Genomic DNA, 27,666 nt, shown 5'->3' with positions numbered 1-27,666 from the left:
CCAGGATGGTGTGCCCTCACCCACCCCCCTTCCTACACCCCTGGCGGAAAGCGTAATTTCACATATTACAACTTGGCAGCATTTTTAGCACAAGCCAAACACTTGTCTCAAAAAAAACAGCTGGCTGGGGCTCCCTGATAGGAGCCTCTATATAATATTCATGTTTGCAGACATGCATTTGCCACATCCATTTTCAACATTTTCAGGTGTGTGTTTTAAAACTTCTTTGGTGTGCACCAAATGTAATGTGTAACTAGTACGGTGGCCTTTAATAGTTGTGCAGAAGATGGAATTTCAGCCGTTTGTTATGAGATGTAAGTGTATTAAACTAAAGAATCAAATACTTGGACAGGTGGTTCACTGGAAACCTGTTCAAACCTAGGATAGTGCTTAAGGTTTCTCCTCCTTACCATAATCTGTATCCAAGAACAAACCATTACATGTAGTTAGGCACCAGAAAAACAACAACAGACTTATTCAACCAAGCCTTTGGCTGTTATATGATCTCTGGTCTTTTAAATGTGGGGGGTGGGGAGTGGGATGATGGTTGTTGGTTTCTGATTATTATATTATGCATTATGTGTTTTTATGTTGTAAACCACCCTATAGTCTTTGGATGAAGGGTGGTATATAAATTTAAACAACAACACCTTGGCTATTGATTGTGGTTAAGGAGAAAGTACACTAACCACGATCCTGGGTTCAGATTACATTTTAAGTCCAACAATAAACCAAACCTTAGCTTAGCTGTACATGAAGCAAGTCTCCTACTCAGGAGTCAGCACATCCGCATGTACATTCTAAGCCATGGTTTGACATAGCATTGTGTGCATACTTGGCCTGTGATTGGCTAATAAACTTCCATTAACCATGAGACTAGTTCTTGGGAGTAGTAAGTCATCTCAACCAGGTGATCTACAGCAACAAAAGCAGCAGTCCTAAAAATGTATTTTTGGTGTGATCATCTCCTAGGCTTGCTTTGATAATGTGTTAGTAGTCTTTTCCTGGCTTTCACATGGAACTGAAGAGCTCATGGAAGGAAAAATAAATCCATCCAGGTAGGGCTGCGAAAGCCTCTTGCCAGAAACCCTGGAGAACCAACTGCCAGTCATTATTGACAATACTGAAGTAGATGTACCAATGATTTGACTTGGTATCAGGAAGCTTCCTATGACCCGTTTTTTAAAAACTCCTAGGAATATGAGATTGATGTTTTTGTTCTTTCGCATTTGTATGGAAATGTAATCTGTACATTCTAGTTTCACACACACCCTTCTAATTGATGGCATTATAGAATGAGCTTTGGACAACTTGTGTACTTCCCATCACTCCTGTATATGGAACTGCTCTCATGTGTCTTATCTCATTTTACAGGGTGCCTCCCAACTGGCACAATGACTGGCATGTGATAAGTGCACACATCTTGATTATTACCTCTGTGATCAATTCATCAGTGTAAGTGTCAGCCAAACACCCACCTTTATCCCATAATTAACAGCAATTATCCCTGAAAGGATTAATACATTGCAATATTGCTAGGACATTATGGCACACCCCTATGGTAATTTATTGGGCATATTCTGCCCATTTAGGCACAGTGAGGCAAAAATAGATCATTTCTCTTGGTGCTCAGACCGTAGGAAGGTTTACATGAACCTCACAGATAGAGTGGAAGGATGTGTGAAAGTGTTGTGGAGTCATGCCTGTTAACCCCATCCCCACCAAGGGACACAGGCACAAACCAGGCCTTCTGCCAGCCATGTATTTAGCAGCCATGTGAATGGATCCTACGTATGTACTTATCTTCCAGCAGGATAGGGGGGGATCTCAAACCAACCTAGATTTCTTCTGATGTGAAGGAGCCCTTTGTACCCATGCGTTGTTTCCCTTCACATGAGCACTAAAAACAGAGCTTCCAAGGGTGAGGAGTCATGGCTGGTATGCACAACATCCGTGGGGAACAGGGCTGGCCAGCATAACTCTGCAACCCTTTCGCAGTGCTTTCAACACTTGAGAAAGCCACATCTTAGATGGCAGTGACACCCCTTCCCAAGTTCCTATGCTGCTCTCCTGTCCCCTCTCAGATCTTGCAGAAACTCCATGACCTTCAAACCACCCAAAGGCCTACTCCTGTCCACCCTCCAATGCCAGCTCTTCATTCCTCTGGCTAAACCACTCTCAGACATACAGAGATGTCCTGCTACCGCAAACAACTCTGCCCTTTCTCCTTGCCTGACCCTTATACTGGAGCCATTGTAGAACTGGGAAAGGGGCAACTCAAAAGGTTGAAGCAACTCCCCAATGAGAAAACGTTGCAAGGTCTTTTTAACTTAACCCACCCCCCAACAAAAACAGGTAAGTAAAAGGGGGCAGGGGGCATGATAGAAGTGTGTAAAATTATGCATGGTATAGAAAAAGTGGAGAGGGATCGCCCAACCTTTCTACCTTATGTTGGTTTTTATTTTAAAGTTTTTAGCACTTCCTCTGACAGTGTAGGAGTTGGGTGAATGAAACATTTCTTTTCGCCTCTTTCCTCCCAGGTTGGCCTTTCTACAATGCACTGTTTTCCTCTACAAGTCTGCTTTGCTTTGTATTCTTCTCCCCCACGCCACCCAGGAAAGCGTACATGTGAAAAGCCACATGGATTTTTCAGAAAAGGTCTGCAAAAAGCTTAAAAGCACTGCATCAAATTATGTTGAACGGCATTATACTAAAACACATTGTAGGAAGAACTGAGAGTAGCAGGGTAATTTGTTTGGGAGACTTGGTCCTCAAGTGGCATAGGCGCCAACTCCCTGGGGCCCTGGGATTCCCCACGAAGGGACCAAGCACCCACAAATTTCGATGCCAGGGCCATGCACACTGCATGACACCCAGAGCCCCAGGCACCCACAGTCTTGGGGCCATGTTGGTACTCCTGCCACATGGAATGACTCCAAAAGCTAGTGGGCACTCCCTCCCAATATTTCCTGCCACTCTTCACATTCCCTAAATTTTCAGTTACAGCCCATGAAGTTAGGCTGTTGCGTGGATTAAATCTTTGCTTCCTGGATAATGGTCTTTGCCAGTCTTTTTCTTCCCCAAACGAGCTTTCTCTGCAATTGCCTCAGGTCCTTGCTATCATTGGAGCTAGCTGTCATTTTGGAGTGGGGGGTGGGCAGGATATGATTGTTCAGGCTGTTCAGTTCTGGAACCAGGAATGATCTGAACAAAATCACGTGGACATTCCATGCCACCTAGTAAGACCGACATGTGTTTGTGTTTATGAAAGCACAAAGCATTATGCAATCGGAATCACGCAGAGTTGCAGATTACCAGCTCGGGTTCATTTGGCCGTGCAGTATTCTGAAGCAGAGAATAATTATTTGGGGAAAGGAAGTCCTTCTAATTCAAATGTGAGAAAAGATGGCTGAAAGTTGAGGAGGGAGGTTGCTAAGCAACGACTGCTTTACAAAGGGTTTTTCACTTTCCTCCCTCAGCTGACATTTTTCTTGAATATTTTAGATGAAGGAGTTTGGCCAATATATTAAACCACCCATATGATTGTGATACTGTTTTCAAACTATGATTTTCACTACTTTGCTTTAGCAGCAAAGCACGAGTATCAGGTTTTTGAAATCAGATAAAGCAAGTGTTTACTAGCAGTACCTTTTCCTGAACTAGTTTTTCATTGGAAATTACCCACCTGGAGCAGAGTAAATTCTCCACCATTCCTGAAATTAGCAGGTGTGCTAAGAAGTTTCCAACAATTAGAAAAAGGATGTAAATTGTGTGAAAATGTCTCGATAAGATGCATTTCCTTCTATGACAGATGCAATGTGACTGTCTTTTTAATTGTAGCTTCTCATCTTTCTTTCCAAGAGACTGTTTCACTGCAGTGTTTATTTTATTGTTGACTTGCTGTGGCAAAGGGTTGAGCATATAGACCACAAAACTGCAAACTGCTATAGATTTGGGAAACTTTGCTTCCCATTAGGATTGGTGCTTGACAGTAAATGATATTGGGATATTACATTTGCTCCACCTGGCCTATGTTTTAATGTGCATCCTTCCTTTGATAATCCAGGCATTGGTTATCTCGGAAGGGGGCGGGTGGAAATCAGATAGACTAATATAATTAAAGAACCTTTTTCTTTCCAGGTTAAACCCTATTGGGATACCATTGTAGGGTTTCCGGGACTAATCCTGGAGTTTCTTTGTTCCTACAATAACTGCATCTTTGATTAGCTGAGGTTTCTGATAAACACTGACACCACTGATTTATTATCTATTTCTTGGTTCCCAAGGATACCGTGCATGTTCCAGTCTACAATATGCTGTTCCTAACCTAAAGGTGAATGTTTCAAAATACCAGTGTCTCTTCTATTCTCCATGGGTATTTATCTTTTTCCATTCCATAACCTGTATTTTAGGCAGCTTTCTGATAATAAATTCTTTCTCTGATGCAGTGTGTTTCATTCTTTCAATTTGACTGGCTTTTGCAAGTCTTTTCTTGCCATATCAAATCAAATCAAACTGAAAACCTTTGGTTTCTTGGTGTTCTCAGGATGTCTCACATAGGACATGCCAGCATGGGGGTTTCAAGAGCTCTAATTCATTGATCCAGCAATCCCCACAGGCTATTAATACTAAATTTATTTTAATTTTTTAAAATAAATATATATATTATTTATTAAATATACAGCCCTTCATCCAAAGATTACAGGGCGGTTCACAACATAAAAATACAAAATGAGAACACAAAATACATAATAAAACACAAACAAACCAATAACTCCCCTCCCACAAAAATATTTAAAAATCTGAAGAATGTTAATTAGCCAAAGGCCTGGTTGAAGAGAAACCTTTTTGCCTGGTGCCTAAAGATACTGTATGTAATGAAGGTGCTAAGCAAGCCTCCCTACCATTCAGCAACAGAAACAAGGCATGGCCATAGTTGCAAATCTGTGCAAGGAATGGACAGCATAAGCCAAAAAGAATAACCAATATAGCTGGTTGATTATTAATATTAAAGTAAATGGCTGATAAATACTTCTTGCTTATAGTGCATCTGTGACACATGTGTAGCCAACATGGTGCCTTCCAGATATTGTTGGACTATCGCAGAGCCAGCCAGCACGGTCAGTGGTCAGGAATGATGGGAGTTGGGAGTCCAGCAAAATATGGAAGGCCTTGGGTTAGCCACTGCTGATCTATGGTGTTTCACAATGTTTGGTTCAGCTGTTGTCCTTTGGCTTACGCTTAGCCCGTTTTTCTTCTCCAGCAATGAGTCCTCATCCTTCCCTTGATCACCATCAATATTAATTGACATGACTAACCAAGGTCCATAAATTTCAATCTGAATTTACTCTGAGTAGAACTCGGTTGGACACAACATCCCATATTAAGGATTGCTGTGTATTGGGGACCTGCCTCAGACATTTAAGAACTACAGTGCTTTGGCAAATATAACACCAATTGGCCAACCTTGCCCTAGCTTCTTCTCTTATGACATCAAATGACAATGCGGCATGCCAGAAATGGTCAGATCTCACTCATCAGCTGAGAGCATGCTGGACAGGAACAGGGATTTGTTTCTTGGGGAAGCTGCCATTTGGCTTACGAACGTATTTGTGGGCACTCCTCATAACAGGAAGAATTACCTCAACTAGGTGGAACAGTTGTCTGCTAAGATACAAGCAACTCCTCTAGTCTGGGTGGCTGAATAAATAAATCTGACAGACTGACGTGCCCAGACTTCACTGCCTCTGCACAGGGGAGCCTCTCCCATCCTCTGCAGGCGAGAAAAGGGAGAGCCCAGGTGTTTTTGCTTCAAGACCCACCCTCTCTTTAAGCACATCAGGTTAATTTTTGAAGGTGTGAATAAATCTCAGGCTGATTCTTTTGACAGAACAAGAAAGTCTCAAGATTACCCACCCATCTCCACAGTCTGTCCTCCATTCACTCTTTCCCCATAAAACTGTGTCGTGCTTCATTTCAGCTACCGGACACTGCGATCCAAAGGCTCCAAGTTATGGTTTTACTCCTAACAAAATGTCCACCAAATGGTGGAAGTGTGTATTGAATAGCTGGGTTGGTGGTGAAAGTAGGCCCACATTCCTTCTTAATGAGTACTTAATTTCTAAAGAAGAAATGCTGAGGCTCAGGTCTGTCTGGAAACAGAAACATCTGATCTGGAAACCCTTCTAATCCTGGTTGTGTGGAGGCTCCGTCTTAGTGACAATACTCTGAATCTGTTCAGTAACACCTCCGTGCCTTTCAGGAACAGACCGTGGCACTGAAAATAAATGCTGAGGCTAACCTCTGGAACAAACAAAGCCCTGTTGCCAGTCCATTGGTACACATGCAAATAGGTGTGAGATGGGGGTGGGAATTGGTGTAATTGCCGCTGATGGCACAAAGTGCTAACACAGGGGGAAGCAGTAATATTCTCAATGTGTTTGCTGGAGGGGAGAAGGCATTTGAGGCAGTTCCCTCCCAACTGTAAGATTGTACATTTCCTAAACTCAATCTAATACTTTCTCCACCATCTTGGCTGTCTCTTGGTACATCTTCCACCAGTAGGAGCAAAGCTGAGATAAGATGAATGAATACCTGCAGGCATGTAGTTAGTCGATCATATTCTATAACAAATCTATCCACTACTGCAGCCAATTCCAATGAGTACAACAGACAATGACATCAGTGGCTTGCTTTCAGCTAGAGTACTCTGTGCATGCTACTCATGTAAATAGGGCCATTTGTATAGGCCACCACCAAAGATGCGCAGCTTCTTCCAACCCCTCACCCGTTGAAGAATACCGTATTTTTCGCCCTATAGGACGCACTTTTTCCCTTCCAAAAATGAAGGGGAAATGTGTGTGCGTCCTATGGGGCGAATGCAGGCTTTCACTGAAGCCTGGAGAGTGAGAGGGGTCTGTGCGCACCGACCCCTCTCGCTCTCCAGGCTTCAGGAAGCTCTGCGCAACCCTCGGGAGACCGGCTCCGAGGGTTGCGCAGAGCTGCCTGCAGTCCCGGGATCAGCGCACTTCTCCCCATCGCCAGCCCCACAAGCTCGGGGGACAGCGGGGAGGCAGAGCGTGCCTTCCCACTGTTCCCCGACCTGGTTCTTCCAGCCCCGCACCTGGGGGGGAAATAAAAATTTTTTTCTTTATTTCCCCCCCAAAAAACTAGGTGCGTCCTATGGGCCGGAGCGTCCTATGGGGCGCAAAATACGGTAAATGTCTAAAGCAAGGAGCCTTTTCTCTCCCTAGTGGTTCCCCATGTGTTTTAGTAACAGGGTTTTAAATCATGCAGGCAGCTTACATGGACAGAAAAGACTTCCTGAATCAAACATCAGCAAGTGAGGGGCCAGCAGGAGCTGTGCATCCTCAGAAGGGGGGTTAAACAAATGTCCCTGCAGCCCCTTCATATGTGCTGCCCTCTTAAATAAGTGGCACATGAAGGGGGCCTGGTAATGACGTTTGTTTTAATGCAATTTCCCTGAGAGAGAGAGTGTTTGTGTGTGTGTGTGTGTGTGTGTGTGTGTGTGCGCATACATAAGCCCCTAATCACCAATAGGGGCTACTCATCTAAACAGACAGATAGGTAGGTGCAATTGTGATCTGGAAATCTGTGGTCATGCTTATGCGTATCTTGTGGTTCTGGGTTCCTTGAAAGAATGACGTGCACACATTTTATACAATTTGCGGTGTTGCATCCGATATCGGAATATGATTAAAGGAGGAGGCATAATTGCAAAAATAGTGAAGTGTAATGTTCAGTAGAGTTTTAATATGAACTTAAAAAGAACTGTGTTGTTGGAGAGAAGCAGCATGATGCTTCCTTATTGAGAAAGCTCCTGGCTTCTCAAGCTTACGTACAAGTTCCTGTGTACACCGACATACAGATGGAAACCAGTAGGAGACATTTTGAGCTAATTTTCCTGGAGTATGATGTTACCCAGAGACATCAAATTGTCAGTATTTTGAAGAACCACAGATGATGGGCAAACAGCTGCCAAAACCACATGAAGCGTGAGATTTCTTTTGAAGAGTCCAGACCTGGGCATCTTGTTTTCTTTTACTGCTGTCCAAAATTAGCTCCGTTTGAGTAAAAGAAATCAATGAGGAGTGCAACCACTTTTAGTTTAAAGCATACATTTTGACAAGGAGCATTGATGAAAGACTTAGGAATGTTTGCACACAAGATACCATTGAGATGTGGCCGCTGCTTTTGGCAAGCTGGTTATAGAGTTCATGGGAAGAGCAGACAAAACATGCCTGTTAGAACACTTTCCACCCACACCCGTTTCTTCTTTCAAACAGAAACCACACATGTGAGTGAGCTAATTGCCTACAGCAAGATATGGACGTACTGCTGCATGCATAACAGCACCGAATCATGGATCCTGCATTTATGGAAGGCTCTACTGTTCAAAGTCATCCTCTTGGATAACTTGCACCCACATGGCCAGGCGCCATTTTAGTGGGCTAAAGAGTCCAGTTCTAGTTGCTGTAGGTTTTAATTCCATCACACTCAGCTTGCCTCATAGGAAGAAAAGGCATCATTAATTATTAGAGGCAGCCTTTTGTTCCGGTGTCCTTGCAATGTGGCATTTGTGAGCTGGCCTCTTGTATCACAGCAATGGCTGCGTTTCAGTGGAAACCAAATCCCTACATGTGCTCAGCGTATGCTTTTTAGAGGTTATACATTAAATTATACTGAAAAAATGGGGGAATTGATATGATCCCTCCCCCTTCTTAACACAGTTCCTTTTGGAAAGAAGCTCAAATGATTTATCGTTGTCTTGCTGTGACTTTTCCCCTATTCCTTCCTTCTGTTCAACCTGTGCAGCCAGCTACGCTTGGTGTTGAATAATGCATCATAGAAAAGAAAAGAGAATGCATCACCAGTAACACTGATATTGTTGCACACAAGTGTGTGGCATCTTAAAACAGACCTGAGGGAAAGCAAGTGCACTTGCTTTTATTGGAATTCAGATTTTATACGGGTCTTCTCATGACATCCAGTTTGGGTATGGCAAGCCTCTGCATTTCACATTGTCTCAAATTCAAAACCCAAATAGGTCACTTGTTTGTATGTATGTGTGCACTCTGTGTGTAAGGGAGAGAGACATAGCTCTAGTTTAAGCAGGTGCAGAATCAGGATACCCCCCCTTATGAAATTCTGAGGACAGTTATTTGATTCTTCTTCTCCACTGCAACAAGAAAAGTATGCATATATGCCTGCATACCTTGTTTTAGTGACACACACACACACACACACACACACACTTTTGATAGTAGTTTATGTACTCAGGTTTTTGGAGTTCAACAAACAGCATTATTTTGACCTCCCTGTGCTCAAATATTGCTATTTATAAATACAACATACACAACCAGTTGCATTCACAGCAGGATTAGGGCCTGTACAATGAAAAGTAATTTAATCAACACTATGCTGAAAATTTATGAACTATTACCTTGCAGTATGACAGACAACAAATAAAAGAGTTTATTGCTTATGCCCACATTGTATTTTAATATTACTACTGAAACTTTAGTGAATATTAGCCTTGTGTATCTTAGATCAAAGCAGTGTTATAATTGGGGTGGCTTGACAGCAGACAGTCCGGCAAGAGCTAAACATAGGGACATAATTCAGCTGAACTAAGCACATTTGAGTCATGGATTCTGTTGAATCATGCACACTTTCTTTTTCGTATGGAGTACCTCTAACAGCGCAATCCAATATAGGTTTACTCAGAGGTAAGTCCCCATGAATTCAATAGCATTAATGCATAGACAAGGACTTAGAATTGCACCCTAATTTTCTCATTGGATTTTTCTTCCTGTGCAGCATCCAACTGATTATCTGTGGAGTTTGGAAGGCTTGTTATCATCCTTTGCCTGCAACAGTTTGCTTACACAACCCAGATGGTTTCCCAAAATTGTTTCTTATCTTTTACAAGCACCCATTAAGCTCCCATATTGAATCAGATTGTAAGTCCATTTAGCCCAGCACTGCCTGCTGCCTTTCACAGTCCTGCTACTCCAGATCATTTGACAACAGATGCTATTGATTGAACCTAGGCCCTCTCCAATACTTCTGGCATGGATGGCTGAACCCTACACAATGCTTCCATGTGAAGACACTCATGATTCCTTTTAAAGGTCCAGCATATGTTCTGAAAGTTGCTTTAGACCAAGGGGTGGGGTGGTGGGACCCATAGCTCTCCAGGTGTTGCTGGGCTCTAGCTCCCACCAACTCCTGATCACTGGTCATACTGGCCTGATGAGAATTGGAGTGCAACAGCATCTAGAGGGTCATTGGTCCCCTCGTTCCATAGATCTACACCTCTACTTCCCAATTCGTAGAATAAAAATAATACTCCACTGCCAAAGTCTCACATTCTGCATCAGAAGTGCATGGTGCTGCTTGTTTATTTGAGGCTTCTTTTCAGGAGATGCTGAGTACAAACATTGAACAAAGTAACAGGTGTTTATAATCTTAATGTCCTTGGGTAGCTACAAGAATCACAGGATTTTTAATATTTGTGCTTAACTAAGTAACACATGGTGCGGCTTTTTCACTGTTTGTGTGTACACAGACACACACACAACGAATGAACAAAATGCAATTGTTCTAATGGCTAAGCTAGATGTTCTTCAAAATACTCAGCTGCCACTTAAATCTGGCAATGGTGCATTGAGCTTCCCTTCCATAATGTTCTGCAGTTACCCATACCCCATTCAGGTGTCACCTGATCCTAAACTCATTTACTAGTAGGGAGCAATGTCCTTTGAACTCAGTAGGTCTTACTTTTGAGTAAACATGGTCAGGATCCTACTGCACAACTGATTTGTTGGGAATGCTGTTCCCCCACTTTTTGCCTTTCTTATTTTACAACTGAAGGTCTTGATCTTTCTGACATTTTAAGTCAATTTCTCACTTTAAAACACATTCTCAGAGTGAATTTTGTGATATATTTTTTTAGGACAGGTGTTACCTTAGCAGATTTTGTGTATACAAAGGGTGCTCTTATTAAAGCTGCAAATATTTTCTGCTTTAAATAAGTTGGTATTAAATTGAAATCAGTTCCAAGAGAAGTTGAATTCTATAACCTGGGTAAACAATCACTATTTGCTTTGCTTCTGCTGGCTGGGAGGAAAGCAACAGCTTAAGCCCCCTGCTTTGGCACCAGAGATTTCACCAGGCTTATACTGGAAGCCTTAACAGCTAGAAAGCAGTTAAAAGGTGAGAATCTCCAGATACTGAATTCTGTTCTTGTGGAACCACAGAATACACACAGCACACCGACTATTACTATATACAGTTCGTGTAGCTGATAGACATTTGAACCTGCTGCAAACTGGTAGCAAAGGGGTTGCCAGGGAGGCATTTTGGGGCAGAAGGTGAGGCTCTCACTCAGCAGAATGAGCAGGAGGGCTCATAGAAAGTACAGCAGGGCTGGCGTACCACATTTTGAAGTAAGCAAAGTAATTTACACCATAGAAAGCAAGAATAGAGAACCCTTTTCAGCCTGAAGGCCTCGTTCCCTTTGAGGCCACCTGCTAGTGGTGGCTGAGGCCAGCAGCAAAAATGGGTGGAACAACGAATGTAAAAGTTACTTTTGTGCAGTGGGCTAGACAAACACACACACACTTCTCTACCTAGAAAATCAGGAGACATTTGAGTTCAAGGACGCATACCAACCATGCAAAAATAATCAGTGTAAAAGTGAGAAGTGTGACCTAGAGAACTATAAGGGCCAGATTTGGAGGCTTGGAGGTTCTCCACCCCTGATCCAAAGTGTGTGTGTGTGTGTGTGTGTGCGAGAGAGAGAGAGAGAGAGAGAGAGAGAGAGAGAGAGAGAGAACACCCATTAAATTGAAAGTCTAAATTACCTCACTGTACCACTTACTAACAGACACTTCCACTGTTATGAATGACTCAGTCTATAACTTTTGGAGGGTTTCACATAATGATCACACCTACGCACCAAGAAACCGTAAAAACATAACCAACTTCTGGAAATTCATTCAGCACCATCTTCCCCAAGTTATCTTGCAAACACCAACAGCACCAGCAAAATCCAGGGAGCATTTGGAATAAGCTGCTCCCTGAACTTCAACTCCCTGAGCTCCATTCAAGTGAATGAAAGCAATGTGGGGACTAGAGTTGTAGGCTCACCACAGCAAAGATTCTGGATCTGCACCAGGTGCCCTATAAACTAGTGTGCTGAAAGTATCAACACAGCTTAAAAATTCTCATATTTTTTCCTTCTTCCAAAGAGGATATTAGTACACTTAAAAAAAAAAATCATGCTCCAGATAACACTTACATCATTCTGAAAAAGCGTAATGTTCTACCTGCGGCTACTTAGCTGCTTCTGCTACTTTAGACTTCAGTGCACCACTGGCTAGATGCAATTCAAGCCATGCCTGCTTTCCAGAAGGCACTGTGCCACTAGCTACGTAGGGAATACTCTTGTGCCAGCAGTAGAGAAACCAGAAGGTAATTTTTTTTTAACCTGGCCCTGCATTTACTACATTCTCTTTCAGCGTCACTCTCACTGCTCGTTTCTTCTTGTAAACAACTGGAGAAACGGGCAAACACAGTTACAAATGCTGCCGCTTGGACACTGTTCTTTTAAGCCTCTTTGTTTCTTGATTGCACGCATTAAAGGGGATATCTGCAGGTCCAGAAGCTGGGGTCTCTGTTTTCTTTTGTTAGCATGTCTTTGCATCTTCTCCTTCCATCAGGAGCAGGGAAGCATGCCAGTTCCCAGGCGATGTCCTCACACTTGTTGGCCGTATGTGCGCTGGCAGAGAAAAAGCTATTCAGTAGGTTTCCTCAAAATCTGGCATTTGAGCAGAACCAAACATTGTGCTGCGCTTGCACGAGGGAAGCAGAAATACCTAGATTTAAGAGCTTCCCAATATGTTATGCAAACATGGGATTCTGGAAGGCAGCCAACAGCACAGAGTCAGTATTCACTGCCGGTGCTCTGTAGCAGCATTAACTGTGGTTCCTAAAGAGAACCCCTGCACAACCCCTGACTCAGCCAGCAAAACAGGGAAAAGGAGTCATGCAGGCCAACAGATAACCTGCCACATCAAACACCACTGAATCTTTCCCCGTGTCACTTCCAGCCCTTTTTTAGTGCAACCATGAGTGATGGCAATGTGGAGCTCGTTCCTTGATCTTCTGTACATAAACGCCATCCTGTAGGACAAGGGCAATAGCAAGCAGTTGCGGAAGCCGGGGGGGGGGCATACTGATGGTGGGTAGCTCTCTGGAAAGGGAGCAAGGGCTGCCTTTTGACCTTCAAATCCTAGTCGTCCTGTACAACAGGATGCCCAGCAGATCAGACGGTGTAAGGGCAACAGGTATTATTACCCTTTGAAGTGCTTTCCCTCTGCCTTGCTGGGATTTGCACATCGTCTTTCTTGTCAGTGTGAGAGGCACACCATGCAGCACGTTGCTGAAGACATTTATCGGATGTACTCGTCTTCAGAGATGCTGGACGTGTCTTCAGCCGCGCTTTCCTCTGAATCTGGCAAGTTGCCCCAAAGCAGTAAGTTTGTACCTTAAAAAGTAAAGGGGGAAAAAATTCCATTGCACTCTCTCTGACCAGGATCTCATGCTAATGAAGCAAAATACGTTGCCGAAGGAAGCTACAGCCCTAGCCATAGATAAAGGCTAATAAACAAAGTAACACGAACATGCAATTTAAGCCTATAATTCCATCTCCGTATTTAAATGCCACATTCTAGAGTGGGGCTGGTCAACCTTTCAGCATCTAGGTTCCTATAAACCAGGGGTAGGGAACCTTCTGTAGCCTGAGGGCCATGTCCCCTTATAACAACCTTCTGAGGGCCTAATTAATGCTAGTGGTGGGTGGGGCAGTGAAGCAAAAGTGGGTGGTAAAATGACTGCAAATCTTACCCTTTACACATTAAGCTACATTCCAGCCATACAAGAGCCAGAGGGTTTTACAAACCATCCATTATCACAGCTGATTTCCAGCCAGGCAAAAGTACTCAAGAAGGGCATGGGTCAACTTTGTGGAGAGTCCTGAAGGCCAGAGATAGGCATGGGTGGATGCATTCAGTCGCTGTGCCTGAAGTTCCCCAACCCTGATATAAGAGAATTTCAGCAAGTTGTAGCTTCTTATGTCACAGAGCGGAAGAGCTTTGAAGAGCAACAACTACCAAAATCTCCTCTTTTTTCCTGTTAAAATACAGGTTTGGGAAACCGTTGGCCTTCCAGATGTTGCTGAACTGCAATTCCTGCCAACTTAGGCCACTGGCCAGACTTGCCAGGGCTGATGGGAGTTGTAGTTCAGCATCATCTGGCAGACCAAAGGTTTTCCTCACCCCTGTTAAAAGATAGGAATGGACCAGACTTTGGATGCTGACTCCAGGCAAGTATACCTGAGAGACTCTTCTGGTTGGTTGGTTGGCCTCCCGCTCCACTCAGCTCTGCACATTGTTGATCAGAAATGAGACTATGGCGCTATGATTCTATGCTTCTGTTATATATCTGAGGCCTTGTTCTCAAACATGGCAGTTCAAGATGGTTTTTGCCTGAGTATTTATCACTTCTTTTTAATTCATGCTTTCCACCTTTGGATTGCTATTTTTATGAACTGTGAGCTCAGATCTGGTGCTAAAAACAAATTCCTGGGCTGAGTGCTTGTGCTCAGAGGCAGCCTGCTCCTTAACTTGGAAGTGTGTAAAACCCAGTGGCGTAGCGTGGGGGGTGCAGGGGGGGCCGGCCGCACCGGGCGCAACATCTGGGGGTTAGGGTTAGGGGGCGCAAATCCACGGGTTAGGGGGCGCAAATTACTTGCCTTGCCCCGGGTGCTGACAACCCACGCTACGCCACTGGTAAAACCCCTGAGTATGCTGACCTTTTAATAAAAATCAAAGTAGGTCCAACAAGCCTGAAGTATGTCTAACTCTCTTGGTATACATTTTCTAAGAGGCACCCAATTCACCATAGTACAAGCTTTGGAACAGAACACTCCAAGGGGATAAGAACAATAAACTTTGTGCGTGGAATGAAATTTTCCATACCGGAAGAATCGAGCCTGTTGATTCCAAAAACAGTCTGGCTGTGAAACATCCAGAAGTGCCCATTGTTGCAGGACAGCAAACAAGGTTTGCATGGAGCGATCACATGGTATCCTACGACATTCCCACTAGAAAAGCAAACAAAGAGTATCTGACACACAGGTTCTTAGGTGAAAGAGTAGACAGAAGAGTAAGCTCTAAAATCAACAGTAAAATGAATGTCCTCATGGTAAATAGCAAGTTAATAAAACAGGATCCCACCCCACCCAGTAAAACTAGTTGTGAATGTTTGACTAAATACTGAGCAAGATGCCTTTGGGAAACAGTCCAGAAATAGCCTGTGTGTTCAGCCTGAAACTTTCTTTTAACCCCCAAATGGGCATCTATATTATCTATGTATTAACAACAGATGTTGCCTGTTCTTAAATATAAAACCTATTTTACAGAACATAAGCTCACCTCACCTCATATCACAAAAATGGGAAAATACTGTGGCTCTAGAAAGCATGGGATATATTGATTATTGATGTCATGACAAATTCATACAGAGATGACTAAAACCAGGACCATTTTATGGTAGCTGATAGATTTTTAGAATAAAAGCCATTAAATTGAAGAAAATTGAATAGATATGAATCTATACTGAACTTCTCTACATTTTCTCTAATTTGGGGGTGGGGGACACAAGCCACAGGGTAAAATCATGATTTGCTAATTATTGTGCTGTTTCATGAATATCTAATAAGCGGCCACAGAGAAGGCTATCTTCTGCCCCACTGGCAATCTAGCTACCTTGATGTGTGCAGTATTGTAGTCAAATTCCTTTGGGTTTATGTATTTCAGCTACTACGGCCCCCCTCCCTATTTTAACCCTGTCCCTGTTCCATCAACAGCATACTGACATGCAGAAATTAAGGAGGAAAAACTCCTTCCATCTCTGCACAATGAAAAACTTCACCTGCCACATTTCTGCCTGTCTGACTGCTATTAAAGCACAGAATGAAAGCCAGTAAAAAGGTGGGCAACACTACAAGTGAAGATAACACATGCCAATACTGTAACCTATTCTACTTTGTACTACCATAGTTTTGGAAATCCTGAGGATATCAGAACAGTCCAGTCATCCCAAGTAAATCTAGGAGCTCTTTATGCCAACCATTTTATTGCTGGAATTTATCTTGGACATTGTCAGCCAAGGACTTCTGTGATGATTGATAGTTAAATTCAAGCAAATGTTAGATAATCAGGTTCGCTTCAGGCTCTTGCACACAAATGAATGAAGAGGTAGCGGCCGCACAGCTGTTCAAAACACTATGCTAAGTTAAACTGCAGCATTACTTACTTACCATTTCAAACAGGCCACATTCTTCAGTTTACATTTGCAGATTTCTGTGAAATAGCAGTTTCCAATGAAGCCAACAGTACTGGTGGGAGAAATAGACTGTAGGTAGTTAAAAATGAACTTGATCACAGTTTCACAGTGTGAAGTATTGTAGCAATAAAAGTTCCAGCAGAATGCTATTCCCTTTGTTTATTGTTAGTTTACAAATCTATATGTGCGAACAGCCATTGTAAACCTCTCTTTACTAACAGCCATTGTAACTGTACATTGATCCAGCTTTTAGTTTAATGAGTTTTGATAGGTAGTCTTTTCCTTGCATTGTCTCTTCAAAAATGATTGAGCTGAGTTGCCTGTTGGAGAAAACACTTTAGCAAACCCTATAAAGTTGTGATGCCCATGACTTATATGAAATGCTGTTTCACTCTAATTAAGACAAGAGGCATTCGTTATCGGCTCCTATGTTGCAAGGAGGGGAAACTCTTGGCCCATGAGATGCTAATGAATTCCAACTCTTATCAGCCTCAAGAAACATGGCCAATGGTCACCACTCCACACTCTGAGTAGTAGTGTAGGGAGCTGCAGGAGACGCAGAGGGACAGGAAGCAGTGCCTCCCTTCTTTCTGTGCTGGGCATGGAATAGTCCAAGTGTCCTTCACAGGCAGAAATACAGGGGGTTGCTGGAGGGACAGACGAAGTGCTCTGTCCTTGTGCCTCTTAACAGTCCTCTCACCTGTCTAGGTAAGTGGTTAAAGGGAAAATTTGGATCAGGCTATAATCCTCTTCATATTTACCAGAAAACAAATCCCAGTCCACTCAGTGGCATTTACTTCCAACTAAACATGCATAAGATCACATTGTAAAAAAGCAATTTTCTTCCAAAGTGGGCCTAGTTCTGAAGCAAATTTTCCTACAAAAGCTCCATTAGCTTAAAGGATTGCACCACATGACACTAAGAGGTTTCAGGATTGTTGCCTAAGCTTGCAAAAGGAGCAAATCAGATAAGAGGTCAAAACTGCCTTCAGCACAAAACAGTTTGAACCCTGTAGTTCACGCCATTGTGATCATTCCACAATAGCTAAGAGAATCACTATTGCTCTTTAGTAACAATAGATTAGTCTGCTTCAACCCTAAAAACATCTCCAAATTGTGTGACCCAGCCTCCTGGTGTAGCCAGCCAGGTGGAAGAGTACCAGCCAGTGCAGTATGTTACCATAGAGCACGGGTGTCAAACACAAGGCCCGGGGGCCGAATCCGGCCCGCCAGACCTCGTCATGTGGCCCATGTAGGCGCCAGCTGCCAGCCTTCACCTTTTATTCTTTTTTTTTTTTTGACACAAGAAAGCCGCCTCTTCAGCGCATGCGCAGCAGCCTACAAGCCAGAGAACGTCTGCCCTCTAGCAGCGCCGGCCGTTCTACACAGGAAACCTCCACTTTACATGCATTCAGGAAACCTCCACTTGCTTTTATATTGAGCGCATGCCATCCTGTGATGTGACAGATCCAACGGCTGCCTGAACCCTTCTCTCCTGTACTGTAAGTCCTACAGATACAACCGGCCCTTTGAGGGTGACCAAACTGCTGATGCGGCCCCAGATGAATTTGGGTTTGACACCCCTGCCATAGAGCTTCCGTCCAAGAATTAGTCTGTTGATATTTGTTACTCAATACAGCAATTTTGTTTCTGGTTCTCATGATGAAGCAGAGGGAGATATGGGCCCTACAGCCAAGCGTGACCATTCCATCAGCGTTGCAGCCCAGAGCCACTTTACCTATTGCTAGCCATGAATCATAGCAACAGAATGAGATGAACAGGTGTAGAAGACTTATTAAGAGTGCCGACAGCATCCTGTACAACAGAGGAAGCAGCAACCAATCATTCCATCGGCACCTGCAACTGAATAGTTTTCAACAACCATTAATCTGTGTTTGCTCTTGGATGTTTGTTCCTTTGCTTACAAATGAAGCAGTCTGATCATTACTGCATTCCTGACAGGATTAAACAGTTTTTCTGTATAATTCACAGCAAACAGACCTCTTCCCAGAGCTTTTCTATATTAGACAGAAAATTAAAAACTATCCCTGTGAGTTGCCATGGTAGATAGGATTCAGGTGGCAGGCAGCTACTACCAATAATCAGTTATAGTGTTGCCGTTTTTTATTTAGAGTTTCAAAATGTAGATGCTCCTCCACACTTAAGCTCTCCCTTAACCGCTCAGCCCTAACAGAGTACAGTACCCCCAGCTGCCATGCTAATCAATTATTACATTATAAAGAAACCAATCATGATAAATAATTTCCCGAGGCACTAAAACATAGCTTTCCTTTTAATATCGCAGTTTGAAGTAAGAGGTTTGCTGAATTCCATTAACACATTTCTGTAATAGCAATAGTCAGCATTGTTTCATTGTTCAACATTATCATAGAAATGCCATTTGTAACCACACAGAATAAATTCAATTAAGGTTTTGTCAGTTACTTAACATTTATACCATATAATATCGAAGTGTGGGGAAAGTCTCAGCTAAGAAACATTTCTGTCATTTGATTAAAATATATATATTTACTTGTATTGAATGAATCTTGATGTTGGCTTTTGGAAGACTTTTGATTTCAAGCTGTTTTGTGTCATTTTTAACAACTCGTTTTACACTTTGCAGTTCAAAATTGTTTTACTCTTTGATTTTATATCTGCTCTCTTGAAATCTGTACGTTTCCCAGAGCACTGATATACATGGGGCAGGAGAGATAATAGCTCAGTACTAGAGCACAAGCTTTTCATGCAGAAGATCCCAGGTTCACTCCCCAGCATATGCAGGCAGGGCTAGGAAAGACTCTGAAACCTTGGATAGCCACTGCCCACCCTTATAGACCAGTGTTGGCCAACTGTGTGTTCCAGATGCCCTCTCATTGTGACCACTGACCATGCTGCCTCGGGCTAATCAGAGTTGGCTACCTTGGTGTAGACAATACTGAGCTAGACCAATGTCTTCTACGTCTGTTCATCTCTTTTGAGTCCATATAACACAGATTCCTATGTATATATTAAACAATAATAAATTTCCAGTTCTACCTACGTACCTGAAAGCCAAGTGGAGTTTCCTTTGGCCTTGGCTTTTTTGCGGAGAAGGTCTTGTCGCTCCGCCATGACCTCCCTGCCAATTTGGATACAATAAAGGAACTGGAGGCCCCTCGACTGTCCTCGGGTCCAGTATTGGACCACTTCGACCAGATATCCCCAGCCGATGTGGACAGACTCCTCCGAGCTGGAAAGCCCACCACCTGTCCTCTCGACCCGTGCCCGTCTTGGCTGATTAGAGCGTGTCCAGACGAGGTGCGGGCCCTCCTGGGGGATATCATCAATTTGTCCCTTGGCACGGGGACATTCCCAGGGGAACTGAAGGAGGCAGTGGTGCGCCCGCTCTTAAAGAAAACATCATTAGATCCTTTAGATCTATCCAATTACCGCCCGGTTTCGAATCTTCCGTTCCTGGGTAAGGTGATTGAGAGAGCGGTTGCTGAACAGCTTGGTGGGTTTCTGGATGAAACATCGGCTCTGGATCCATTCCAGTCTGGCTTCCGCGCTGGTCATGGGACCGAGACGGCTCTGGTCGCCCTAACAGATGACCTTCGTAGACAGCTGGATCGAGGCGGGTCGGGGCTGCTGATTCTTCTAGATCTATCAGCAGCTTTCGACATGGTCGATCACGAACTTCTGGACCACCGCCTTGCCGACGTGGGGATCCAGGGCACAGTCCTTCAATGGCTGCGCTCGTTTCTCTCTGGTCGGGGACAGAGGGTGGCGCTTGGGGGGGAATTGTCATCGCGCCACTCCTTGGTGTGTGGAGTACCTCAGGGTGCGATACTCTCCCCGATGCTTTTCAACATCTTTATGCGCCCCCTCGCCCAGCTTGTTCGGAGTTTTGGGCTGGGTTGTCATCAGTATGCCGATGACACCCAACTCTATCTGTTGATGGATGGCCATCCTGACTCGGCCCCAGACACACTGACCAGATGTTTGGAAGCTGTGGCTGGATGGTTACGTGGGAGCCGGTTGAAGCTAAATCCTTCGAAGACAGAGGTCCTGTGGCTGGGACGGGGCGATATGGGATTGGGGGGGCAACTCCCATCTCTTGCGGGGGCGCAATTAGTGCCAGCACCGTCCGTTAAGAGTTTGGGTGTAATCTTCGACACCTCCCTTTCCATGGAGGCGCAGATTGCAGCTATAACAAAGGCGGCATTTTTCCATCTCCGCCAAGCTAAGCAGTTGGCTCCTTACCTCTCTCGCCCTGACCTAGCCACTGTGATCCACGCGACGGTCACCTCCAGACTGGATTATTGTAACTCGCTCTACGTGGGGCTGCCCTTGAGACTGACCCAGAAACTCCAGCGGGTGCAGAATGCTGCAGCGAGACTCCTTACGAGGTCTTCGCTGCGAGATCACATTCACCCGGTGCTATACCAGCTGCACTGGCTCCCGGTGGAGTACAGGATCAGGTTTAAGGTGCTGGTTTTAACCTTTAAAGCCCTATATGGCCTAGGACCCTCGTACCTACGGGACCGCCTCTCCTGGTATGCCCCACAGAGAAACCTACGGTCTTCAAATAAAAACATCTTGAAGGTCCCAGGCCTCAGAGAGGTTAGGCTGGCCTCAACTAGAGCCAGGGCTTTTTCGGCTGTGGCTCCGATCTGGTGGAACGCTCTGTCACAAGAGACCAGGGCCTTGCGGGACTTGACATCTTTCCGCAGGGCCTGCAAGACAGAGCTGTTCCACCAGGCCTTTGGCCAGGGCACAGCCTGACTCCCTCCCTCGGCAATCTTCGCAGAGCTCTGGCCCAATGGTTGCCAGTGGCTTGAATTAACTAATTTTTATAATGAATGATTTTAGAATGTTGTTTATGTTGTACTTTTGTACTGTTTTATTGTTGTTAGCCGCCCTGAGCCCGGCTTCGGCTGGGGAGGGCGGGATATAAATAAAATTTATTATTATTATTATTACTTGTATATCAGGCATCCCCAACCTGCGGCCCGCCCAATGTTTTGGCCTACATCTCCCATGATCCCTAGCTAACAGGACCAGTGGTCAGGGATTATGGGAATTGTAGTCCAAAACATCTGGAGGGCCGAAGGTTGGGGGTGCCTGTTGTATATCTTCTCAAATAAATTTCCAGCAGTACTGGCTGGCCATTTTATTCTCTGGGAACCCAGTTAATAATGATAGCAAAATTTAGATTCTAAAGGGCTGTCAGATGGAGAACGCTTGTTTTCTCTGGTTCTGGAGGGTTGGACCACCAACCCTCTTTGTTCCTTGTTGCCCACACTAATGGATTTGAGTTACAAGGAAGGAGATTCTGACTAAACATCAGGAAGAACTTTCTGACAGTAAAAGCTGTTTGACAGTGGAACAGATTCCCACAAGGTGGTGGACTCTCCTTGGAGGTTTTTAATGAGAGGTTGGATGGCCACCTATCATGTATGGTCTAGCTAAGATTCCTGCATTACATTGTTGGACTAGATGGCCCTTGGGTCCCTTCCAACTCTATGATTCTATTATTCTATGATTTGTCAGAAACATTAAGCCTTCCACCCCCAAGTATAGGCCATCTTTTTATCCATATGAATTACTGAATGTGCAATCATATTACTGAAGCTTGAGTAAGGCACGCCGATGGCACTAGCTCTCTGTGACAAAAGTTCCATTAGTTTAGGGTTCCCTTAAGAAGTTTTTATTAAATGTGATTATGATTTCCTACATGTACAGTATATTAATGTCGTCACCAATGAAACTTGCCGCCTTCTTCCAACACTCCTTCCTTCCTTTTCTCATGCTTGAAAGTTGCACTTTGATTCACCATCACTGAGGATGTAGGAAAGCAGATACTATGTCTTCCTGTGGTTTATACAACACCCCCCATTGTGCTTTTGACTGTTACCACAACAAATACTGTAGACCAGAAACTGACTATTAAGAGAAGTGAAAGTGACAGTTCTAGCATACTGCCACTAAGTTCTCCTACTGTTACAGCGTTGGTGGTGCTTTTCTAATATTAGAATCATGCCCCGCTTTCATAATTTAAGATGATTAAGGAAGACAGACTACACAGGCTGCTGTGATTTCCAGAGCTGAACATAACAGAAGTTGTGCAGGCCTGCTTTAGAAAGCCCATGTTCTGAATATTTTATTTTGACCTCAAGTCTTAGATTCTGCATTTTTACAGAACGAAAATACTTTCCTACATTATGGCAGATATTATAAAGGCTGTATGCCACATGACTGCATGAAAGACCCAGAAGGACAGAAAAGGTTAAGACATACCTCTTTTCATAGTCCATACACATATGTGAGTTGGGACAGCAGCCACAGCATTTACAACCTGGCAGATCAATTTAGATGATTGTAGTGTAGTGTATTCTGCCAAGACCCTTCATTAGTATTTTTATTTATTGCATTTATATCCCACTTTTCCTCCTAGCTCAAGGCAGCATACAGGGGTCTTCCTGTGCCCTTTTCAACCTCACAACAACCCTGTGAGGTAGGTTTGGTCAAGGGACAGTGACTGGCCCAAGGTTTGTCTTTATGGCTACTTTAAATTTTGTGTGCCAGATCCTAGTCCAGCACCTTAACCGTTACACTATACCAAGTTAAGAATGAGAGAGACCACCAAAACTAGACCTTAGACCTAAGGCATATAAGTCACTATGGTTCAGGGACAATGAAGTACAGTGGTACCTCAGGTTAAGAACTTAATTCATTCTGGAGGTCTGTTCTTAACCTGAAACTGTTCTTAACCTGAGGTACCACTTTAGCTAATGGGGCCTCCCGCTGCTGCTGCGCTGCCGTGTGATTTCTGTTCTCATCCTGAAGCAAAGTTCTTAATCCGAGGGACTATTTCTGGGTTAGCGGAGTCTGTAACCTGAAGCGTCTGTAACCTGAAGTGTCTGTAACCGGAGGTACCACTGTATATCCTTGAGGTTGTTGTTTTTAAAAAAATGTGTGAGAGATGCCAAGCAAAATACTTACTGCGGAACAGAAAATTACAGCCAATTCAAGATTCTCTGAATCTCCTTGTGTTGACTCACCTGGTGGGAGGGATGTCTGTGGAGTAGAGATCTGTCTCTGTGTCAGCCAGGAGAACAGCTTTCATGCCCCGGGAACTTAGCACTTGCTGGCAAAACCTGCAGCACAGCACAGTTACACATCTGTCTGCAAAACTGCAGCTGCTGGTGGACATGGCAAGGCCAGTCTGATCCAGAGGAGATTCCAGGGCGCCCCTGTGCTTCTTTCAGTAGGGTAGAAAAATAATTTGTCTTCTGGGGCCAGCAAGGTCCTTCTCCCCCACAGGACTTACTGGCACTCTTAGTTTGTCAGCTTTGACTACCAACCCTCTTTGTTCCTTGTTACCCACACAGATTAAAACCCTTATCAAGTGTGGTGATGGTCCTTCCAATCTTCTACTGGAGGCTACCTAATCAGCATTAAACAATATTAATTATTAAACTGAGGGAGATTTTCTCCCTTCCCCAATCCAAGTCTGTTTCCCTTATTTAGTTACAATCTATTTCTTCAAATATATATGTCCCTTGATTGCAAAGAAAATAAGCGATATACAAAAAGATAAGACAGTAAAATCAAGAAAATTTTCCGATATTTTAAAACATTCAAAAAGTTAAAATGCTAGAAGTGATTGAAATCCACACCAGCATTTCTGAGCATCTGCAAGAGCTTGCGCCGACAAGAACTAATTTAGCTGGCCGGGAAAGGAAGATAGTGAAAGCACCTGGTTGATATCAATTGGCAGGGAGTTCCAAAGTTTAGTTGCTGCCAAATGCGTGAACGGGTGTTATGTGGCACCTGCAGTAATGCTAATTCTGCTTTATTTCACTGCCTACACCCCGGGGTCCTTCCTATCATTCCCTCCTCCCCAACCACCGAGGGCAAGAAACATGCCCGCCTCCCAATTAATCCTACTGCCCCCAGTAGGATTCTTTAATTCGTCCTCAGCCACTCACTGACTGACTCCGGATTCCCCCTGCCTCCTGCCAGCGACCCCAACCTCGACGGCTCCTTTCTTTACGTGCGCGAGGGATGCTCAGAAGCAAGACCTCGCGTCGCCTCCCAGTCCCCTGTCAGTTTGAATCTGCGGCTTTGCCTCCCATTGGGGGAAATCTGGCCCGCCTCCGGCACCTGATTGGTAAAAAAGACAAGAACCCACGTCTCCCCGCTTGCCATTGGATAAATTGACCATCTCTCGTTCCTACCTACGTGCGGGGCATGAGGACGCGCCCATTGCTTCCCATTGGTCCACACGGAGCTCTTATTTGCATGCCCCGCCCCTTCGTGGTCGCAACCCGCTTCTGTCCCCTCCGAGCATTCTGAGTGGCCCCGTCTCCGTCCTGGGTGGGCGGTGCCAATACGGAAAAGTGGCGGGACCGAGGCTGAGGAAGGAGGGAGGCGAGGCGCGGCTATTGGCTGGAGCGCCCGCCAGCTTTCGGAACCTCCCCTTCCGATTGGTGCTCCTCTGTGGAATGGGCGGGGGCGCTGGAGCGGGGCTGCGGAGGGGAGCGGACCGTGGGAGCAGCGGGTGGCCTGAGGAACGCGCCTCATGGGGGGAAAGGACTCGCCGTCCGAGCAGCAGCACTGCAGGTAACAGTCGCGTCCGGGACGGAGGAATCCCGAGTTCGGGGTGAGCCCGTGGCAGATTCCCCGCGGTAGATCCCCTATCCCATAATATCCCCTTAGCGGGATCCGCCCGCCTTTTCCAACTTGGCTGCAATTCGTGTAATGCTAGCCTCCCGCCAGCACAAGGAAGCCCACTCCTTCCAGAAGGCTGTACAGCAGCAGTCTCCATCCTATAATACTCTTCCCGCGCGCGTGTCTTGTCTGCCTGGTTCCCTTGGTAGCCCGCAGCGAGCACAGGCGCCCTGCTGGAGCCGTCCCATCTTCCAGTCCACCAGGAGAGGGTCGGTGTCCCATCCATCCCATAATATTCCCCACTGCGGCAAGCGGGGGGTGGGGGGAGCCGGACTCCCTGCATCCCGTACTCGCCCCGAGGGAGAAGCATTCCTCCACAAATAGCCACAGCCCCGTCGAAGCCCGGCTCTTTTTAAAGGGATCCTCACGGATCCCCGGAGAAAGCAGTTCTCTGCGCTCGCAAACGAGCCTAGAAGCGGTTTCATTCCAGATCAGACAGTCGGTCCAAGCTACGAAGCTCAGCGGCGTCGGCACAGACTGGCAACGGCTCTCCGAGCTTTCAGGGGGGAACCTTTCCTTCCCTGCCCTACCTGGAGACGCAGCGGATTGAACCTGGAGCATCTGGCATGCGAAGCGTGTGCTCTGCGGCTTCCTGAACTAAGTCCGCGATACTCTGATTCCCAGAAGATAGTCCCATAGCAGTGTATTCCTCCTTCTCAAATATAGGTCTTAGTTCGTAATATTCCTGGGTGAGCAGCTCCTGTGGAGGGATTCCCTTGCCCCATTAAGCTAGTTGTCTAGTGTTACTTGCCAGACAATAATATACCTACCTTCTCAGCCTCCCAAGCCATAAACCCTTTTCCTAGTCTGATGCATTTCCTCTTTACATCATCTCCCTGAAAAGTGCAGCACCAAGAAGGAAAGGCAGGGCTGGATTCCTAACTTCCCGTAGATCAGATCTGTACACTTACTGTGATCCACCAAGCTGAGTACAGCTTACCATGTGCAATAGTTTGCTGTGGACTCAGTAAACCTTCTGGTTTTGCTTGGGACTATTGGGCGGGTGGCAGATGCCAGATTCTCAAGCACTTGAACCAACTAATTGAATGTTTTCAGCTTGGTGGGTCACAAGTTGTGCAAGCCTATGACGTAAATAAGGACCGAGAGAGGAAAACAGCATATATCCTTCAAATGCTGCTGCATTTGACTTTTGAATTGAACAGCTAACTTCTTGTAAAGGAGAAAGCACAGCCTTGAGCTTGCAAAAAGTAAAGGTAGCTGTATTGTACCATGAGAAAAATTCAAAAAGTATATTAGCACAATACTTTTATTAGGCCAACCAAAATATCACAAAATATTGTGCAAGGTTTTGAGTTCTTTAGAACACTACATCAGGGTAGACTTGAGATGGTGGCTATGGTTATGCTTCTTCTTCCCAGCCAGTCTTGTTGGAATCTGATAACATCTATGGCACCTAAAATGCCTCATTGAATGTCTGCTGTCTATTTCCACATTCTCCCTTGAGACTCACACTCATGGGCGTCACCATCATTAATTTTACTCTGATGAAGAATACTGGATAATTCGAAAGCTTGCAAACTATTTTGTGATATTTGGTTGGCTTAGTAAAGATATTTCCCTAATATGGTTTTTGACCTTGCAAGGGCCTATTGGGATGGACTATAAGGTTTTAGTGATTTCTCTTTGTATTTCAGGGAGGGCTTTAAATGTATTTGCATAGTTACTTCACAGCTGGCTGACAGAATGTGCTAGCACTGGGCAGAAATATGCCAGATTTTGATTGTGTTTTCATGCTGTAGCTCTTCATCCTAACTCCACTTGCTTGGGAATAAATCCCATTGAATTTAGTAGGATTTACACCAGAGTAGACATGGTTAGGATTACACTGTTATTCCTTAGTCAGTGAGCCATTACCATTTCCTGTCTGCTGGCCACATTGTTTCTCTCTTTGGATGTGGATCCAGGTTTTTTGAATCCCCTTTTCTTAACATTTGCTGCCAACAGTAGCTTGTAATTCAGAAAAAGAAGTTTTGTCCTTACTTTCCTCTGCTTGCATCTCTCTTGCACATACTGCTCTGTTTCCCCAGGCTCCAAATCAGCTTTGATGTCTACAGCAGATACATGTATCCCTCCCTCCCTCTTTAATTTGCCAGCGTTTTGGGGTTCAATCCTCTAAAGTTAACAATGATGATAATAAAAAAAATACCTAAAGCTGGTCTGTTGGCTGGACCAAGATCTGCAGCTTTAGCTACACCAAAGGGGATTAGTCTTGTTTATACAATGGCTTGTGGATTCATTTTTGAGCTCCTGTAGTTCAAGTAATTTGAGGATTTGGGTCTGACTTCCCTTTTTAGTATATCATATTGCTCTGTCTCCAGTTGCTGTTTAAACCAACAAGAGGGAACACAAAACTGCTTTTGCAGGGGCTGTTTTCCTTTGTCTCCCCATCTCCCCATTTTCTTGGATTTAGGAGGTTCTAATGATATTAACCCCATCCCCCCAGCTCTCTACCTAAAATGTAACTATTGTACCTTTTTCTTCAATTGGAGGCAT

General features: G+C 44.6%; 2 protein-coding genes across 16 annotated transcripts in view; one reads left to right on the top strand and one right to left on the bottom strand.

Moving 5' to 3' along the window:
- Positions 1-10,387: 10,387 nt before the first annotated feature.
- Positions 10,388-26,154, bottom strand: FAM72A (family with sequence similarity 72 member A). Of its 10 annotated transcripts, XR_014008014.1 has the most exons (6): positions 25,923-26,154; positions 23,481-23,680; positions 16,409-16,486; positions 15,066-15,190; positions 13,384-13,573; positions 10,388-12,805 (listed from the first exon to the last, which is right to left on the bottom strand). XR_014008014.1 is itself a non-coding variant. In XM_081193579.1 (5 exons), exons 1-5 carry the CDS (start codon positions 25,941-25,943, stop codon positions 13,479-13,481), a joined length of 519 nt encoding a protein of 172 aa, XP_081049705.1. In that variant the 5' UTR covers positions 25,944-26,154; the 3' UTR covers positions 10,388-13,478. The 10 variants fall into 10 exon arrangements, 9 of the variants coding, with proteins under 9 accessions (XP_081049705.1, XP_081049711.1, XP_081049707.1 ...); XM_081193579.1 differs by having other exon boundaries at positions 10,388-13,573; XM_081193585.1 differs by having other exon boundaries at positions 10,388-13,573; positions 23,481-23,866; positions 25,923-26,153.
- SRGAP2 (SLIT-ROBO Rho GTPase activating protein 2) overlaps positions 24,939-27,666 on the top strand; it is a 208,425-nt gene continuing 205,697 nt past the window's right edge. For 3 of the 6 annotated variants that reach the window (XM_081193415.1, XM_081193413.1, XM_081193418.1), the window contains exon 1: positions 24,940-25,044. The gene's annotated coding sequence lies outside the window, so the exon portion shown is untranslated. Of the gene's footprint in view, positions 25,085-27,666 lie in introns of all 6 variants that reach the window. The other 3 variants (XM_081193417.1, XM_081193416.1, XM_081193414.1) reach the window with 2 other exon arrangements.

The sequence above is a fragment of the Podarcis bocagei genome (genome assembly GCF_964188305.1).
Source record: "Podarcis bocagei genome assembly, chromosome: 5".
Taxonomy (NCBI): Eukaryota; Metazoa; Chordata; class Lepidosauria; order Squamata; family Lacertidae; genus Podarcis; species Podarcis bocagei.
The sequence above is the reverse complement of the archived record's forward strand: the minus strand, read 5'-3'. Positions and strand labels throughout refer to the sequence as shown.

What these genes read in the sequence shown, in the direction of transcription:
- FAM72A (XM_081193579.1), bottom strand. Translation starts at nt 25,943, where the DNA reads ATGGCTTGGGAGGCTGAGAAG. An exon ending in ACAGACATCCCTCCCACCAG is followed by an intron (nt 16,487 to 23,480) that starts GTGAGTCAACAC and finishes TTCTCCCACCAG; the next exon opens with TACTGTTGGCTTCATTGGAA. An exon ending in AATGTGGCCTGTTTGAAATG is followed by an intron (nt 15,191 to 16,408) that starts GTAAGTAAGTAA and finishes TTGCTTTTCTAG; the next exon opens with TGGGAATGTCGTAGGATACC.